General features: G+C 39.6%; 1 protein-coding gene across 1 annotated transcript; it reads left to right on the top strand.

The window, feature by feature from the left end:
- Nucleotides 1-211: 211 nt before the first annotated feature.
- LOC129925984 (foot protein 1 variant 1-like) lies at nucleotides 212-1,465 on the top strand. The gene is made up of 2 exons (XM_056027594.1): nucleotides 212-271; nucleotides 821-1,465. Exons 1-2 carry the CDS (start codon nucleotides 212-214, stop codon nucleotides 1,463-1,465), a joined length of 705 nt encoding a protein of 234 aa, XP_055883569.1.
- The last annotated feature ends 19,008 nt before the right edge of the window (nucleotides 1,466-20,473 follow it).

The following is a 20,473-nucleotide window of genomic DNA, read 5'->3' as shown; positions in this document are numbered from 1 at the left end:
AAGTCGGGACTAGCGAGACTTTCCGTTGTAGAGCATTACCAGAAAATGCTGTCCATGTCCTCAAAAGATGCATACTTTATCTAGATGCCCAAACAAGACTCTGGCCCCAAAACCTTCCTATAGAACAAAAAACTATACGGAGAACTGCCTGATCTGGAAACCACTGCTCGCTTCATCTCATATATAAGATTACAGATCTGAACCTTCCGACATGTACAATGAGAACGAAGAAGAAAGTACTACTGAACTCACAGTGACTCACACCGCAGTTGTATTTTACCAACATTGAGTAGATTGCTATACATCAAGTTCACAAAGTAAGCTGGAATGAATCTGACGCTAACATAGATAAGCATTCAAAAAAATAATAATTTTCGAACTTCGATTTCAACATGAGAACGCCTAAGGCTATACGGCCAAATGCCTGCAAGGTTATACCCCATTGAATTTAACACCAGTCATAAGAAATCGCCCATTAACTCAGCAGTTAATTAACCTATTAATTTGCCCTTCCATATTTTTTTTTAAAGTCATCTCACGCCTTTACAAGGGGAGATGACGCCACGCATCTCAACAAATTGTAGCCGGAAGCTGCGTGGAAAACATTCTATGTGACAGGAATGTTTCTACCACGGCTGCCACATACGCAGCATAAAAAAAAAATAAAGTCTTTTATTGTCAGGATAATTTTTAATTTTCGGATCGGGATTTAGATTTAGTGGTAGTATAAGTTTAAAGCGCCGTATAAAGGCTTGAAGTTTTATGTCATTACAGGTGCGCATTGTTCTCTCTTTTCAAAAGTCGGGTGAAATATGTGCAGGCTCTCAATCCTTGGTTTGTGGCTCCAGAGACACTCAATCCTTGGTTTGTGGCTCAAGAGACACTCAATCATTGGTTTGTGGCTCCAGAGACACTCAATCCTTGGTTTGTGGCTCCAGAGGCACTCAGTTCTTGGTTTAAGGCTCAAGAGACACTCAATCCTTGGTTTGTGGCGCCCAAGACACTCAATCCTTGGTTTAAGGCTCAAGAGACACTCAATCCTTGGTTTGTGGCGCCAGAGACACTCAATCCTTGGTTTGTGGCGCCAGAGACACTCAATCCTTGGTTTAAGGCTCAAGAGACACTCAATCCTTGGTTTGTGGCGCCAGAGACACTCAATCCTTGGTTTGTGGCGCCAGAGACACTCAATCCTTGGTTTGTGGCGCCAGAGACACTCAATCCTTGGTTTAAGGCTCAAGAGACAATCAATCCTTGGTTTGTGGCTCAAGAGACACTCAAACCTTGGTTTGTGGCGCCAGAGACAATCAATCCTTGGTTTGTGGCTCAAGAGACACTCAAACCTTGGTTTGTGGCGCCAGAGACACTCAATCCTTGGTTTGTGGCTCCAGAGACACTCAATCCTTGGTTTGTGGCTCCAGAGACACTCAATCCTTGGTTTGTGGCTCCAGAGACACTCAATCCTTGATTTGTGGCTCCAGAGGCACTCAATCCTTGGTTTGTGGCTCCAGAGGCACTCAATCCTTGGTTTGTGGCTCCAGCTAGTTAGTAGGCGCTAGAGCCAAATCGTTGTATGAGTATTTAATGTAGAACTTACAATAACCATGAACAAGTTTCATAAAGATCACAACTGAATATAACTTTTTTTTTTTTATTAATACAGAGTATAAAGACTGACAGTAGCTGGTGTAGAAAAATACAAGTGAAATGCTAATTTCAAAAACATATAACACAACTAACAAGGATGACAAGCAAATTATAAACACATCGTTTTTTTTTGGTTTGTTTTAACTTATCTAAGGGAAAGAACTCCGCACTTACAACTATGTCTCTAAATGATATAGGCCTTATTTCCCTTTTGGCTATTAAACAAAATAATTAACTAACAATAATTATGTGAATCATTGGTTACATTTTTAATTGATTCCTGCTCTGTTTGGTACAATACATAATTATGTTGTTTCAGCTTGGTCCGAGAGTGGGTGTGGGAGAAATAACGTGTACACACTTTTTACCAGACAGAGGGAGTTGACATATAACCTTTGCAAAAATAGTTCCAATCGCACAGATGTATTAATAATATTCTAGAGGCATAACAAATTAATTACACGATTAACTCAAAATAATTAATATCATTACATTTGATGTAAGATTTTGTTTTGTTTTGTTTGAAAGTATTTTTACATGTTATTTCCTTATGAAAAATAAAGAGTGTGGTGTATGCCCATCTGCCCTGTACTTAGTGATGCCCATCTGCCCTGTAGTTAGTGATGCCTATCTGCCCTGTACTTAGTGATGCCCATCTGCCCTGTACTTAGTGATGCCTATCTGCCCTGTAGCTAGTGGTGCCTATCTGCCCTGTAGTTAGTGATGTCCACCTGCCCTGTACTTAGTGGTGCCCATCTGCCCTGTACTTAGTGATGCCCATCTGCCCTGTACTTAATGATGCACATCTGCTCTGTACTTAGTGATGCCTATCTGCCCTGTACTTAGTGATGCCCATTTGCTCTGTAGTTTGTGATACCCATCTGCCCTGTACTTAGTGATGCCCATCTGCCCTGTACTTTGCGATGCCCATCTGCCTTGTAGCTAGTGATGCCTATCTGCCCTGTACTTAGTGATGTCCATCTGCCCTGTAGCTAGTGATGCCTATCTGCCCTGTAGTTGGTGGTGCCTATCTGCCCTGTAGCTAGTGGTGCCTATCTGCCCTGTAGCTAGTGGTGCCTATCTGCCCCGTAGCTAGTGGTGCCTATCTGCCCTGTAGCTAGTGATGCCTATCTGCCCTGTAGTTGGTGGTGCCTATCTGCCCTGTAGCTAGTGATGCCCATCCGCCTTGTAGTTAGTGATGCCCATCTGCCCTGTAGTTAGTGGTGCCTGTCTGACTTGGACAGAATAACTCTGGAGATGTCTGGGGTTTTCTTGTGCGGGTGTATTCACTGTGACTAACCAGTAAGACGAAGACACACACACACAAAAGGTAACAGGTGAAGAGGCTAACGTAGACACACACACAAAAGGTAACAAGTGAAGAAGCTAACGTAGACACACACACACACAAAAGGTAACAAGTGAAGAAGCTAACGTAGACACACACACACAAAAGGTAACAAGTGAAGAAGCTAACGTAGACACACACACACAAAAGGTAACAAGTGAAGAAGCTAACGTAGACACACACACACACACAAAAGGTAACAAGTGAAGAAGCTAACGTAAACACACACACACACACACAAAAGGTAACAAGTGAAGAAGTTAACGTAGACACACACACACACACAAAAGGTAACAAGTGAAGAAGCTAACGTAGACACACACACACACACAAAAGATAACAAGTGAAGAAGCTAACGTAGACACACACACACACACACACAAGGTAACAAGTGAAGAAGCTAACGTAGACACACACACACTCAAAAGGTAACAAGTGAAGAAGCTAACGTAGACACACACACACAAAAGGTAACAAGTGAAGAAGCTAACGAAGACACACACACACACACAAAAGGTAACAAGTGAAGAAGCTAACGTAGACACACACACACACACACACACACACACACAAAAGGTAACAAGTGAAGAAGCTAACGTAGACACATACACACAAAAGGTAACAAGTGAAGAAGCTAACGTAGACACACACACACAAAAGGTAACAAGTGAAAAAGCTAACGTAGACACACACACACACACACACACACAAAAGGTAACAAGAGAAGAAGCTAACGTAGACACACACACACAAAATGTAACAAATGAAGAAGCTTACGTAGACACACACACAAAAGGTAACAAGTGAAGAAGCTAACGTAGACACACACACACACACACAAAAGGTAACAAGTGAAGAAGTTAACGTAGACACACACACACACACACAAAAGGTAACAAGTGAAGAAGCTAACGTAGACACACACACACACACAAAAGGTAACAAGTGAAGAAGCTAACGTAGACACACACACACACACACACAAAAGGTAACAAGTGAAGAAGCTAACGTAGACACACACACACACACACACAAAAGGTAACAAGTGAAGAAGTTAACGTAGACACACACACACACACACAAAAGGTAACAAGTGAAGAAGCTAACGTAGACACACACACACACACAAAAGGTAACAAGTGAAGAAGCTAAGTCTTGAACAATTCATGGACTAGATTTAATCCAACAAAAGGGCCACAGTCGATGTCTCCGTCGTTAAGATGCGTCCTACCCTTATGAAATCCTATCACCAACTGATTTTCTGTCTCCAAGTAGCCTCTAACCCAACAAAGTTCAAGCGTCACTAGTCGCGTTCAAAATCCGTCATTTATGGTGCGTCTCTTACATAAACTAAAAATACTAACTAAGTGTCTAACAAGAGTTAACTCTTTCTCTCCGTAATTATTTTCCACGTTCTGACGGAATTATTAATTTAATCCGATAGTATCGCACTAACATGTTCTAATTAAAATGGCATAACTATTTTATTTACACTCATAGAATAATGTTTGTGATATTGAATTAAAGGAAAATGAATGTTCTTTTTAGATATTAAAAAATCAAGTGTATAAATTAAAGTGTTTTTTTTTTTGCTTTGTGAAAAGTAAAAATGAAAATTTGAAAACTCACCAATGGACGACAAATTTTTTATCCAAGTCACATAAGAAGATCATTTCTATTCCAAACTGAATTAAATGCTACTGTTTTATATTACATTATCCAAGGTCACCACCATAGAAATTTATGAGAAAAAAAAAAACAAACAACTTGCAACATTAAGTTCCAGTAAGAAAATAATTACACTGCACATGATATATTTCAAATAAAAGGGATTCATTGCTATTTACATAATTTTTGCCTGAAGAAAAAACAACTTCCATGTTGCAGGTTCATCAGTTGATAAACTATCAGATTCAGATCTAGAATCTAGATCAAGATCTAACACTGAGTGGCACTAAAACTATCACTTCACAAGTTTACTATGGATAGATAAAACATAATCACTGTTATCTGAATCAATAAGGTCTTTTATCTTCTTATCTTATCTTATATAATACATGTTGATCCGAATATAATTTAATTTAGATCTACAGTTTTTAGTAGATCGACCCTCCAGATGGGGGCCGGGCTCCATTTCCAAACATAAACAAACAAAAAAAAAAAAGACGACTTTCAAAACGCTCTGTAATATTAAAACCATGTTGAAGGAAGTAAACAATGAACTCTTCTGCAAGCGGAAATCACGTAGATTTAGAATATAAGCATTTAAAATTATTAACCAGGAATAGGAAAGAAACAAAGATGTTTAACTGCATCGACGACAATGTCGTCGCTTAATCGGCTTTTACAAAAAACGACCGACGCTATTATCGTCGCTTGGGAAAGAGTTAAAACATGTTTAGGTCGCCAATAACAGCAAAAGGTTTTTAATTCGAATACTTTTTTCCAGAGCATATATAAATAGTGTTCAAGCTAGCCAGGAAAACCAGTGACTTGGCGGAGTTTAGGTCATTGGTTAATATGCATGACTAAATGCATGACGCGTAGGACGTAATCATCTTCTTTTTTGAAGTAACGTCTGTAACATATAGAATAAGAAAGGAGATAAGATCTAAAAATAGTTTATTAAATGTAAAGGGAACTAAAACTTAGACTTTCGCAGTAACAAGAGTCCAGAAATTTCTAGAAGAATTCCTAGATCGATGAGTATAAAAAGTAGTTTGTTGGTTTGTTAATGTTTGCCTTATTTCGAATGAGCCCGACACCTTACAACAAACTGCGCGCAAATACCGCACGACGAGGTAGTCACCCTTTTAACTCTTTCTCTCCTAATTGACGATGCCAACGTTGATTTGACCTCATGAAATTAAATTGATTTTAAGATTTATAATCTTTAATTTGTGCTTTGTAAAAAGAGCATGCATTCCCCTATAATTCGATACCAACTATAAAACTTTCTGATACAAAAAAAAGAACGTTATTGAAGTTAAATTATAACAGGAGAGTGAAATACAAATGAGGGAATAATTCTATCGGAACGAGGAATGTGACTACGGAGAGAAAGGGTTAAGAATATAATGGAAAATCCAGGCCCAGTAGTTTTAGTTCGTCACTTGAAGACACTCACAGTTTGATAAACCCAAAAATGCTTTAGTTTGAGCTAGATCAAAGTCAAGCTTCGTAATGTGTACTACAAATAGATTAACTTTTACACTGGAGTAGGTGTTACAACCTTAATTTAAACTAGGGGGGGGGGGGCTCGAGTTCGAATCCTGGTGAAGACTGGGATTTTTAATTTCGGCATCTTTGTGCGCCTCTGAGTCCACCCAGCTCTAATGGGTACCTGACATTAGTTGGGGGAAAAGTAAAGGCGGCTGGTCGTTGTGCTGGCCACAGGACACCCTCGTTAGCCGTGGGCCACAGAAACAGATGAACTTTACATCATCTGCCATTAAAGATCGCAAAGTTTGAAAGATAAAGATCGCAAGTTTTACCTTGTAGAATAAATGTAATGATATAATAATAAATACTACAGATACACGTGAACCTGGCCTAACTGATGTCTTATAATGAATATATAATTGATCTTATTGTTTTGTATTGGGTCAATCTCTTATTCCTCAAGAAAAAACATTTCCGAAAAAATAAAATCAGCTCCCCAAACATGTTTGGTTTGGTTAAGTACGGAGGTCCCATGTGATATGATTGCATTTCATGCGATATTATGAAAAACTACTTACTAATTATTGTTTTATATTTTGTCCAACTTAAATAGATTTTTTCTCTTAAAAAAAATAGTAAAAATTTTTTGTGTGTATATATAACAGAACTTACATAACTTAACAATACAAATGTAAAAAAAAAAAATTGACAAAAATCTATAATCGTTTGCATAAATTTGTTAAAAATATGTCAAATTCAAATCTCCCCTATTAAAGAGCCTCCCGTGTTTGTTACTATTAATAGTGAATAGTTGTAAAAGTGGTGTATTTTTATGAAAAAACTGCTTGCATAAAGGATTTTAAAAAATAAATTTTTCGCTTTTAGAAAAGAAAAAAGTAGCCGTTGCATCAGAACTTTGAATGGTCTAAAATATTATGATGTTGGATTTTCACTATCTTTTGTAGTTTACTAGATCTAAACGTGACGGACGGACGGACAGACAGACATTCCACACAAAACTATTAGCGTCTTTTCCCCTTTCGGGGGCCACTAAAAAAAAAGGAAAATTTCAATTTATTTTCACTGTTAAACCATTAGTTTCTAATTTCTCGGCTCCTTCGCTCGAGATCAGTCGTCATAGTACACTAAACACAGACGTGCAACTTGGTCAGAGCTTAGTATTCAAACCTACAGTGACTATTGGTCTCGCTTCGATGCCGGGAGGAAGAGGACACAATGTCTAATATATTTTTTGCCTTCCTCAGACTTCTGATCTCCGTCTCGTCGCCCGCACCGCGACGATCCATGGTGGTGGCTAAAAAGGTCGGAACAATCTATCATTGCGCAGAGTAGAACGGGGCACTGCCCTGTTGGTGCTTTTTTTTGCCCGGTTCCTGCCAAATTTTGATGCCCGTTGCCGACACTGTGGTGAGTCGGTGGAAACAGTGACGCATCTCTTGCAAGAGTGTCCGCAGCTCCGAGAGCTGCTGGGTAGTTTGTCTGCAGAGTCACTTGACCTGTATGGGAGCTTGAAGGCACTACGCCTAACAGCAGAGTTTCTTGCCAAGGCTCTACGGGAGGACTGATCCTTCCTGCCTTGCCATCAATTGCAGTTCATCTCAGATCTCCGTCTCGACAGGCCTGGGATTAGACATGCTCTTGACTTGTTAGGTGACATACGCGCAGGGTGATTGTTCAGGGCCTTCGGACGAGAGAATTGTATCTCTGAGGCCCCTTAATCCACATGGAGTTTGGTGATGATGGTGAAACTCGTAGCTCAGCAGATAAAAAAATGATGAAAAGAAGAATGAAAAGTTTCTGAAAGTTACATCTGTATGAACGCAGCCTTAACATATAGATTTTTATTCTGTGCACTCTGAAACTCCAAATAGGCCTCATGAATTGACAAGGAATGCAATGGATGTGAGATATTATTTTGTCTTATAGGTTACAGGCGATTCTTCTAAACTATAATAGTACTTTATGGCACTCCTGTAATTAGCCAAATTAATTTAATAATCCAACCATTTTTTTTTCAAACTGCTAATTGCACCTTTCTTTAAAAATAATGATTACACAAAGCAAAGATGGCCTGAAGAATTTTTTTTAAATGGTCGAAAATTTTAACCCGGAAGGGTAATGTTGGAGAAGATTTTGAGAATTGCATTCCACTTCCGGTTTATTTGCTAACCTAGCAATTATCATTTTGTTTCTTGTTGTTATAGAGGTCAGGCATAATTAATTAAAGAACATTTTCTTTGTCTTTCTTCTTTGAAAGGATAGTCTTAGTGACCTAGATTTTGGATAAAGAACAAACAAAAAAACAAAAAAACAAAGGCAGAACAGAACAAAAGCCATTTTTTATTTTTTGGTGTTGGTTCTATCTACAAACTAAATTGACCGTCACAGAGGAGTAGCTCATTTCCTCTTCTACTATTTTCTTAGCCCTTGGTCAGTAATTGAGTTGACCAGGCACAATAGGGTCATCCATTTAGCTGCGTCTGTCTTCGAAGGCTGTTGTCATCTACACCGGCGCTTCTGTCATCGTCCGGTGTCATCAGGGGGGGGGTGTCCTGGGTGCGTCCTTTTCCGAAGAAATCCGCCCCTTGTAGTGTTATCCTTAGTGTCTTCAAAATCTCACCCCACTTCTCCCCTTTACTTGATCACCCTTCAGCACCTCCACAAGATCCACACACAAGTCCAATGGGTCTGTTAGCTTTTTTCTTTTTTTTTTATTTCTTTTCCTTGCACAACGCGAGGACCGTCGTGGCCCAATTTGTTTAATAATTAGACGTCATTAACTAAGAACACACAGCTCGAGACGACGTCCCTCCATTCCACTTTCTTTTTTATTCATTCATTCTTTCTTTCTTTTTTTTTCCTTTTCCTTCGTTCCTTCTTTCTTTGTTTTTCCTTCCTTTTTTCTTTCTTTGTTTCTTTCTTTCTTACTTTCTCTTTCTTCCTTCTTTCTTTTTCCTTCCTTCTTTATTTCTTTCCTTCTTTCCTTCCTTCCTTCCTTCTTTCTTTCTTTCTTTCTTTCTCTCTTTCTTTCTTTCTTTTTCTTTCTTTCTCTCTTTCTTTCTTTTTCTTTCTTTCTCTCTTTCTTTCTTTTTCTTTCTTTCTCTCTTTCTCTCTTTCTTTCTTTCTCTCTCTCTTTCTTTCTTTTTCTTTCTTTCTCTCTTTCTTTCTTTCTTTTTCTTTCTTTCTCTCTTTCTTTCTTTTTCTTTCTTTCTCTCTTTCTTTCTTTTTCTTTCTTTCTCTCTTTCTTTCTTTCTTTTTCTTTCTTTCTCTCTTTCTTTCTTTCTTTTTCTTTCTTTCTTTCTTTCTTTCTGTCTTTCTTTTTCTTTCTGTCTTTCTTTTTTCCGTCTTTTTTTCTTTCTTTTTTTTCTTCTTCCTTTCTTTCTGTCTTTCTTTCTTTTTCTTTCTTTCTTTCTTTCTTACTTATTTTGTTGTTCTTGTATATTCTTCTCTCTCATTGGAATATTTTGTTTCTAATTTAAGATTATCATTAGAAAACAAAAATGTCTCTAAAAACTCAAGAATGTTAAAAGAATATGCAATAGAGAGAGAGAGAGAGAAAGAGAGGAAAAAAAGCAAAAAGAGAAAGAGAAATAAAGAGCCTGGAAGAAGAGAGAGAGTAAAAGATAGATAAAAAGAGATACAGAGAAAGGGAAAAGAGAGAAGAAAAGTGAGAAAGAGTGATAGAGAAGGAAAAGAAGGATAATAAGAGGGAGAAATAAAGAGGAAGAGAAAGGGTATGAGAGAGTGAGAGAAAGAAATGAGAAAGAGATAGAAATAAAGAGAAAGAGAGAGAAAGAGGGGAGAGACAATATGAAGAAGAGTAAGAGACAATCCTAGAAGAGAGAGAAAAAGAGAAAGAGAAAACACGAAGAGAGAGAGAGAGAGAAAATTAGAAAAGAGAGAGAGAGAGGAGCGGAAATATAAAGAATAGTTTGAGACAGTCCTGTGAGAGAGAGAAAAGAGAAAACACGAAGGAGAGAGAGGGATAAAGAGATAGAGAAAGAGAGAGAGAGAGTATAGGCAATATGAAGAAGAGTACGAGACAGTCCTAGAAGAAAGAGAGAGAGAGAGAGAGAAAGAAAGAGAGAAGAGAGGCAATATAAAGAAGAGACTGTCCTAGAAATGAACTGTCCTCAAAGCAGTGAGGAAGTGAAACCAGGGGAAAGAACTCTAATAAAAAAAAAAGTATGGCGATTTTGACCGCAGGGAGACAGACTAATTGGACTTCTAATGACGACTGGAACTGAACAGAAACGCGAAGTCTTGTTGTAGGCCAAATGTCTGAGTATGTGTCTTATGGAATATAGATCTAGGCTAAATTTAGATCTAGAGTAGAGAACAGAGATCCTAATATTTTGCTGGATAAAGTTTTGCACAGTACATAGTGATTTATAAATTATTTTTAAAAATGTTAAATCACATTCTTTTATAATTAACAGAGACTTATGTCCAGCGTATAACTAGCCAAGACGTATGACCAGCGTATAACTATCAAAGATGTATGTCCAGCGTATAACTTGCCAAGACGTATGTCCAGTGTACAACTTGCCAAGACGTATGTCCAGTGTACAACTTGCCAAGACATATGTCCAGCATATAACTAGCCAAGACATATGTCCAGCGTATAACTTGCTAAGACGTATGTCCAGCGTATAACTAGCCAAGACGTATGTCCAGCGTATAACTTGCCAAGATGTATGTCCAGCGTATAACTAGCCAAGACATATGTCCAGCGTATAACTAGCCAAGACATATGTCCAGCGTATAACTAGCCAAGATGTATGTCCAGCGTATAACTAGCCAAGACTTATGTCCAGCATATAACTAGCCAAGACGTATGTCCAGCATATAACTAGCCAAGACGTATGTCCAGCGTATAACTAGCCAAGATTTATGTCCAGTGTATAACTAGCCAAGACGTATGTCCAGCGTATAACTAGCCAAGACGCATATCATGTGAATAAATAGTTAAGATAAAATGGACAGTTTATAACTAGCCAACTAAAATGTTCAGTATATAAGTAGCCAAGAAAATTATATCCGGTATTGAATGTCACACAACATAGACAAATATTTAAAAAAAAAAATCTATGAAAAAGCTAATTGATATCTGTAATCGGTTTTTATAATATAAGTTTGGAAAAGTATTTGGGTCGGTGGAGGGGCGACAAAGAATCATCAAAGAATTAAGATCTCACGTGTTGTTATGGAGTGTGTGTGTTCCTATGGTAACGGTGGAAAGAGGTTAGCGATTGGTTGTGAATGATGCAACATAGGTGGAGTTTTGTTGTTTGGTTTTAGCTAGGACAGTCGTGAGACTGAAAGAGTGTGTTATTGTAGTGATTTAGGTTTGTTAAAAAGATATTATTACTCAAGTCTACAACATTTATCTTATTTGTCACAAATTTCTTCTGTCTATAGTATAAATAAAGTGTTATTTAGTTCTGTTCACAAAAGTAAGTTTTTCAAGTTATTTGAAGTCTTATTAGTCATGATATATTACGACTACAGCGGTTTAGTCTACCAGCAGTTTGGTACTACAAGTCAACGACAGGTATCTAAACGTGTGTTAAAAAGACAATTATTTTAGAAAAAAAAACTGAGTCACTAGATGTCCTAGAACAGGGGTTCTCAACCTGTGTTTCGCGACTTCTTGAGGGGTCGATTGACGATTTGTCAGGGGTCGCCTAAGACCATCGAAAATATGGATTGTATTTAGTGTATTCTTCTATTGCTGTGTATGTTATGGGGGGGGGGGTCGCGGCAGAGTGGGGGGTAGTAAAAAGGGGTCTCCGAGCTTAAAAGGTTGAGAACCGCTGTCCTAGAATAACATTAGTATATGGAAAAGGTGTCTTCGGCTGTGCTTAGCAATCACAAATCAGCTGAGTCGGAACCCGAACCCCACTCCCCCCGTGATAAGCAGACAAACCACTCAGGTCAACCAACCACACACCCCACCTTTGATGTCTTTACAGCTCAATGAATCGCGAATAATCGTGTGACGACAGGAGGCCGCAGGAAATCTGTTATAAGTTATAAAATGGTTTAATTTAATAATTTACACCCAGAATTAGTGCGGGTCTTATGGAAGTGCGGGGGCCCAATGCGGTCGCATAGGCTGCAATGGCCTAAGGCCGCCCTGCAAAGTAGCGGCGTATGCTACGCCGTGGGTTGACTATTGTATGTATTTCTCAAGGTGACATTGTATTAAAGGATCACAGCTGTTGATTAAGGTCATTACGATGAAGAAATCAGCACTTGATTTGGGCAGTAACCTTCGTGTTTGATGTTTAATATGTGACGCCATCTTGGTTAACAGGAACAGTTATTAAAGTCAAGGGACAATACTCACATACACAAAAAGCATAACTCTTATATTGCGTTTATCGGTAGAGTTTGTGTTGGGGTCAAATTGTTCTGTACTTAGATAGCTCTAATAGAATTAAAGCTTTTGAAGTTGATATGATGACCTCTGCTAAAAGCGATGTTTAATACGCTATGAGTTGGTCAAAGGCGGGTAATTCAGAGAAATTTGTAAATTTATGCTTATCTTAGAGAGGAAAGGGAGGAGGAAGAGGTGGGGGGGGGGGAAATCCGGATTAAATTAGTATCCCGTCTAATTTGTAGCGGTTCTCCAGATATTGCGATGTCGACCACTAATTGAGGCAATATGACCGCGAGAAGGCGGGGTTGGGGGGGGGGGTTCTCAACTGTTCATTCTTTTGATCTACGCCTGGCCGAGTGTTAGGATGTGATTAGATAGTGGGTCTGGGGGAAAAAAGGTGGGAAGAGCAAACTGATATGATAGGGCCACTGGACACAGGGCCGCGGTGTGGTTAACCAACGGGCTGCTGCGCGCCCCCGCCCCAGCCCCTGTTTTTATGGTATGTTTTCTTTCTATCTTCAAACGTGAGTAAGCACACATCTGGTAGCAGTGCGTGAGCATGATGGTCAACATACATCTACATATCTAGCATGGGCAGGGGTGAGATTCTCGGCAACAATAAAACCAGCGGGAGAGAAGAGAATGACCAGTGGTCAGTATCTGTGATCTTAGAGAGGGCTACTCTGCCCTGAATCACCGCGGTGGTCATTGATATGGTCATTAGGTATGGTCAGTCTAGTTGGTCATTGGGTAAACAGCTTAAATCAACTTTCAAAGGAAACACTGTCAGGAAGTAACTTTAATCATCTTCTTAGTAGTCGGTTTGACCAACACAATGTCTTTAATAGATCTGAGACTTTCAACTAATGCAGAGTGGCTACTATTTGATCTACAAACGTATTTGATGCTTAATGCTAAGTTTTACGGCCACTTTTATGGTATTTTAGTGCAAACTGACCCCACTGATCAACGAAGTACTCTTTAATAGACTAGTCAAAGGAAAGGAAATTGAAGCGTCTATATATGGCAGCGCTAGTCGATTACCGCGTCAGTCAAATGCAGCGCTTTATAATGTCAGTCCGTTGCAACGTTAGCCAGTTGCAACTTCCGTCTATTGCAGCGTTAGGTATGGCCAGTCTAGGTGGTAATCGGTTAAACAGCTTTATCTTCCTTTTTTTAAATAAAACACAGTTAATTACCACTATTGCAGCTTCAGTCTATTGCAGGGCTATTCATTGTCAAAAGCTATCCTGTTGCAGAACTAATCAATAGCAGTGCCAATCTAGTGCAGGGCTAGTCAATAGCAGCTTCAATCTCTTTCAAGGCTAGTCAATAGCAGCGTCAATCTATTGCAGGGCTAGTCAATAGCAGCGTCAATCTATTTCAAGGCTAGTCAAAAGCAACGTCAGTCTATTGCAGGGCTAGTCAATAGGAGCGTCAATCTATTTTAAGGCTAGTCAATAGCAACGTCAGTCTACTTCAAGGCTAGTCAATAGCAGCGTCAGTCTATTTCAAGGCTAGTCAATAGCAACGTCAGTCTATTGCAAGGCTAGTCAATAGCAGCGTCGATCTATTTCAAGGCTAGTCAATAGCAGCGTCAATCTATTGCAGGGCTAGTCAATAGCAACGTCATTCTATTTCAAGGCTAGTCAATAGCAACGTCAGTCTATTGCAGGGCTAGTCAATAGCAGCGTCAATCTATTTTAAGGCTAGTCAATAGCAGCGTCAGTCTATTTCAAGGCTAGTCAATAGCAACGTCAGTCTATTGCAAGGCTAGTCAATAGCAGCGTCGATCTATTTCAAGGCTAGTCAATAGCAGCGTCAATCTATTGCAGGGCTAGTCAATAGCAGCGTCGATCTATTGATTGGCTAGTCAATAGCAACGTCATTCTATTTCAAGGCTAGTCAATAGCAACGTCAGTCTATTGCAGGGCTAGTCAATAGCAGCGTCCATCTATTTTAATGCTAGTCAATAGCAACGTCAGTGTATTTCAAGGCTAGTCAATAGCAACGTCAGTCTATTGCAGGGCTAGTCAATAGCAGCGTCAATCTATTTCAAGGCTAGTCAATAGCAGCGTCAGTCTATCTCAGAGCTAGTCAATAGCAGCGTCAATCTATTTCAAGGCTAGTCAATAGCAGCGTCAATCTATTTCAAGGCTAGTCAATAGCAGCGTCAATCTATTTCAAGGCTAGTCAATAGCAACGTCAGTCTATTGCAGGGGTAGTCTATAGCAGTGCCAATCTAGTGCAGTGCTAGTCAATAGCAGCGTCAATCTATTTCAGGGCTAGTCAATAGCAGCGTCAGTCTATTGCAGGGCTTTTTAATAGCAGCGTCAGTCTATTGCAGGGCTAGTCAATAGCAGCGTCAATCTATTTCAAGGCTATTCAATAGCAGCGTCAGTCTATCTCAGAGCTAGTCAATAGCAGCGTCAATCTATTTCAAGGCTAGTCAATAGCAGCGTCAATCTATTTCAAGGCTAGTCAATAGCAGCGTCAATCTATTTCAAGGCTAGTCAATAGCAACGTCAGTCTATTGCAGGGGTAGTCTATAGCAGTGCCAATCTAGTGCAGTGCTAGTCAATAGCAGCGTCAATCTATTTCAGGGCTAGTCAATAGCAGCGTCAGTCTATTGCAGGGCTTTTTAATAGCAGCGTCAGTCTATTGCAGGGCTAGTCAATAGCAGCGTCAAATCTATTGCAAGGCTAATGAACAGCAGCGTCAATCTATTGCAGGGGTAGTCAATAGCACCGTCAATCTATTTCAAGGCTAGTCAATAGCAGCGTCATTCTATTGCAAGGCTAATGAACAGCAGCGTCAGTCTATTGCAGGGGTAGTCAATAGCACCGTCAATCTATTTCAAGGCTAGTCAATAGCAACGTCAGTCTATTGCAACGTTACGCCGTTGCTTTTGTGTCATGGTGTCCTGTCATTGTATCCTGTCATTGTATCATGTCATTGTATCATGTCATTGCATTATGCCATTGCCATGAAACTTGCTCCAAAGCGCTTCCTTTGTCACTATCCAACTACCAGCGCAAGGCCAGCGCCATACTGGTGGATTATTTCATTGACTTTACCATTGTGTCACATCGTGATGGCCATTTCGCCGGCCGAAAACTGACCGGTAACACTGACCAGCCACAGAAGCGGTTAATTCGACCAGGGAATCGCCAATAAATAGGTCATTGACCAGACAAGTTTATGGGCCAAAAAGTGAACGCGCTGGTAACTGAGCGCTACCCACCCTGCTCTTTTTGTCACACACACACACACACACACACACTCACACACACACACACTTATACCCAGCTTTCCGCATTAGTGTCCTTGACCAACGATAAAACTGTCAAACAGGGAAAGAGAATCCTTCGTAGTGTGACGGCACTGGCGTCGTATGGGTGTTGGGTGATCTAACAAGTGAGTCTTAATGCTGCTTCTCACCCCCACACATGACATCATTAACATACAAACACACACCGTCTTACGTTGCTATAAATACTCCCCCCCCCCCACCAAAGAGAGATCCAAACTGAGAGGACACTACGAGACACTAGCGGATCCAGAACTTTGGACTGGGGGGGGCGATTTTTTTCCAAACCCTAACCCTAACGCCCAGTAAACCCTAGCCCAACGCAAAAACGTGCGCACAGCACACACACACACACACACACACACACATATATATATATATATATATATATATATATATATATATATATATATATATATATATATATATATATATATATATATATATATATATATATATGAGAATAAAAAAAGCAGCATTTCTCAACTTTCGGCGAAATACAAAACAACTGGGGCAGCGCTATAAGGTTTTCTTGCTTTTTTCACTTCAAAAACGTATTCTCCTGACATCTACAGCTCATTGTTCATCAATGGAGTTCGGGGCGAAGCCCCGACGCCATAAGCGTTTTCTTGCTTTTTTCACTACAAAAACGTATTCCCCTGACATCTACAGCTCATTATTCATCAATGGAGTTCCTGGTGAAGCCCCGACGCCATAAGCGTTTTCTTGCATTCTTCATTGCAGAAACGCATTCTCCTGACAAGTACAGCTCATTATTCATCAATGGAGTTCGGGGCGAAGCCCCGACACCATAAGCGTTTTCTTGCTTTTTTTCACTACAAAAACTTATTCTCCTGACATCTACAGCTCATTATTCATCAATGGAGTTCGGGGCGAAGCCCCGACGCCATAAGCGTTTTCTTGCTTTTTTCACTACAAAAACGTATTCCCCTGACATCTACAGCTCATTATTCATCAATGGAGTTCCTGGCGAAGCCCCGACGCCATAAGCGTTTTCTTGCATTCTTCATTGCAGAAACGCATTCTCCTGACATCTACAGCTCATTATTCATCAATGGAGTTCCTGGCGAAGCCCCGACCCCATAAGCGTTTTCTTGCTTTTTTCACTACAAAAACGTATTGTCCTGACATCTACAGCTCATTATTCATCAATGGAGTTCGGGGCGAAGCCCCGACGCCATAAGCGTTTTCTTGCTTTTTTCACTACAAAAACGTATTCCCCTGACATCTACAGCTCATTATTCATCAATGGAGTTCCTGGTGAAGCCCCGACGCCATAAGCGTTTTTTTGCATTCTTCATTGCAGAAACGCATTCTCCTGACAAGTACAGCTCATTATTCATCAATGGAGTTCGGGGCGAAGCCCCGACCCCATAAGCGTTTTCTTGCTTTTTTTCACTACAAAAACTTATTCTCCTGACATCTACAGCTCATTATTCATCAATGGAGTTCGGGGCGAAGCCCCGACGCCATAAGCGTTTTCTTGCTTTTTTCACTACAAAAACGTATTCCCCTGACATCTACAGCTCATTATTCATCAATGGAGTTCCTGGCGAAGCCCCGACGCCATAAGCGTTTTCTTGCATTCTTCATTGCAGAAACGCATTCTCCTGACATCTACAGCTCATTATTTATCAATGGAGTTCGGGGCGAAGCCCCGACCCCATAAGCGTTTTCTTGCTTTTTCACTACAAAAACGTATTCTCCTGACATCTACAGCTCATTATTCATCAATGGAGTTCAAGCGTTTTCTTGCATTCTTCATTGCAGAAACGCATTCTCCTGACATCTACAACTCATTATTCATCAATGGAGTTCCTGGCGAAGCCCCGACGCCAAAAGCGTTTTCTTGCATTCTTCACTGCAGAAACGCATTCTCCTGACCTAAAGCTCATTATTCATACTATTAAAAAAGGACCTTTCGAATAATGTTGAAAAATATTCTAATATGAATTTATAGGCCCATAATACATTGCAAATAAAACCGATTTGTTCCTTGAAAAGATAGGATACCCCACGTATTTAGATTTTTGCTTTGAGAATCGCCGCCGAAAAAAAAACTTATTCGATAAATAGTATTCAATAAAACTGTAGTATAATTTGTGAGTTATAGTTCCAAAATTTTTAGCTAGAAAAATATCAGATAGAGTAAAGGTTGAGAAAAGGCGACTATAACAGAATTATTTGAGTTTAGAACTTATCTCAATCACGAATCTTATACTGAAAAATTTCGTTTGATTTCTAACTTTTCCAATGCAAAGTCTTTCTTAAAATAATTATAATAAATTCATGTGAAATTACAAAAAACTCTGTCTGGAAATGGGAGGGGCGGTAGAGTGAAAACAATTAATCCTCGCTCCTTTAATAATTTTATGCTAAAGATTGCATTTGGCATTAAAGAATATGGGTGGGGCGACTCGATATAAGAATTTAATTTATAGTATATATATAAATTATATTAATGACAGATTTTTTAATTTTGTAATTTCTTAACTATAATACAAAAAGAAAAAGTATTGATTTGTCCTATGGGGGAAATACGATTGCATGTATCGCCCCTCCCACCTGGTACAATCCTTTTTCATTTAAATTTACTAATGACTAATGATACAATTTGAGATTAGAGTGTGGTACGACATAATATACAATGGGTCACATATCAATACGTAGTTTATATTATATATATATTCAACTAATTTTATTCACAAACTATGATTCTCCACAAAAATAGGACCGCCCCCCAGCACTCAGAGGGCTAGAGTGGGGAGGGCAGTACATGCAATCGCCCCCCCCCCTGACCCCACCGAATCGGCCAAAATACCAGAAAGGGAGCGACATAATATAAAATGTATATATTAATTCAAGTTCAACTAATTTTGTTCACAAACTATGATTTCTCCATAAAAAACGGACCGCCCCCCCCCACTCAAAGGGTTTAGGTGAGAAGGGCAGTAGAGGTATTCGTCCCCCCCCCCAAATCGGCAAACAGGGAACGACATAATAAAAAGATCTGTTAAAATATCAATAACAAGTTTTAATGATATAGATATTTAATTGATTTTGTTAGCAAGCTGTGATTTCTACAAATAAATTTGACCGCCCCCCCCACTCGAAAGTGTAAGGGGGGGGGGGCGGGATTGATACCATCGCCCCCTCCCGACCCCACCAAATCAGCCAACATACTAGAGGGGGGGGGCGAAATAATTTAAAAATAGGTTGAAATATAAATAATTAGTATATATTTTTAACATAATTAATAAATTCGTATACAAATCGTGTGAATTCTATACTAAAGTTCGGCCGCCCCCCCCCTTCGGGGGGGGGGGTCGGCAGAGTGGGGGGGGGGCGATCGCCCCTACCGCCCCCCCCCCCCTGGATCCGCCAGTGCTACGAGAGGAGCAGCTAAACTAAAACTTGAAATGCAATGTTTGGGAGCAACTGTTTGCAAAGATGGACGGCATCACGTGATCGCGAGATAAACCATTAAAAGGAATGGTTGACTGTCTAAGCGCTTAAGAAATGTATAGTTCGACTTAATGGACCCTAGTAAGAATACCAAAAACGAGGGATCCTAAACTTTCAGATGCTGTGGATACAAAAAAAAAAAAAAAAAGAAAAGAAAAATAAAAAAAAAATTATATAAGGGAAAGAACCACACAATTATTCCATACATAAATAATGCAATGTTTATGTCCCTTTTCTGTGTAATACACTATTAATTACCACTAATTAATTAACTATTTAGTTATTTTTCTTTATTATCGATTCATGTTTTGCCATGGACAATGAATACTTGTGCAAAGTTTCAACTTGATTCGAGAATAGGAAGTTGGAGAAATAACGTGTAAAACATTTACACAGGACAGACAGACAGACAGACAGACGGAGTGAAATAATATAATATTTGTAATAAAATGCTTTGTTTAGATATGTATGTTTTATAATGCATAATACAACGCATATGCTTTTTGAAATCAGCATTAAAAAAAACAACAACAACGAATATTTCTATTTGCGGTTGGGGAGAGCGCGAATATCAAGAGCCTTAATCTTCTGGCATAGTTAAGTTTTATTATAGGCGAACCTTGATAGTCCCACACTTTTTAATCCTACACAGTAATCCGACGCGTCGCCAACTCGGCGACAGTGTATGCCTGAGCTGAAGAAGCGTGTTGTTTTGGTGCATACGTCTTGCTTCTATTTACATACTCGTTGCTGTGTTATGTGCAAGATGTGTTGTTTTACGATTAGACGGTCGACAAGTCTTGTGTGGTGCCCCAACGGTCCAACAGGCTAAGGGATTAGGTGAAAGTGAGGTGGTGAAGGTGAGGTGGTGAAAGTGAGGTGGTGATGGTAAGGTGGTGAAAGTGAGGTGGTGATGGTAAGGTGGTGAAAGTGAGGTGGTGATGGTAAGGTGGTGAAAGTGAGGTGGTGATGGTAAGGTGGTGAAAGTGAGGTGGTGAATGTGAGATGGTGAAAGTGAGGTGGTGAAAGTGTGGTGGTGAAAGTGTGGTGGTGAAAGTGTGGTGGTGAAAGTGTGGTGGTGAAAGTGTGGTGGTGAAAGTGTGGTGGTGAAAGTGTG

This window comes from Biomphalaria glabrata, chromosome 4 (assembly GCF_947242115.1).
Source record: "Biomphalaria glabrata chromosome 4, xgBioGlab47.1, whole genome shotgun sequence".
Lineage (NCBI taxonomy): Eukaryota > Metazoa > Mollusca > Gastropoda > Planorbidae > Biomphalaria > Biomphalaria glabrata.
Note: the sequence above shows the minus strand (reverse complement) of the source record. Positions and strands in the feature narration are given on the sequence as shown.

What these genes read in the sequence shown, in the direction of transcription:
- LOC129925984 (XM_056027594.1), top strand. Translation starts at nt 212, where the DNA reads ATGTACAATGAGAACGAAGAAGAAAGTACTACTGAACTCACAGTGACT. An exon ending in CAGTGACTCACACCGCAGTT is followed by an intron (nt 272 to 820) that starts GTATTTTACCAA and finishes AAATATGTGCAG; the next exon opens with GCTCTCAATCCTTGGTTTGT.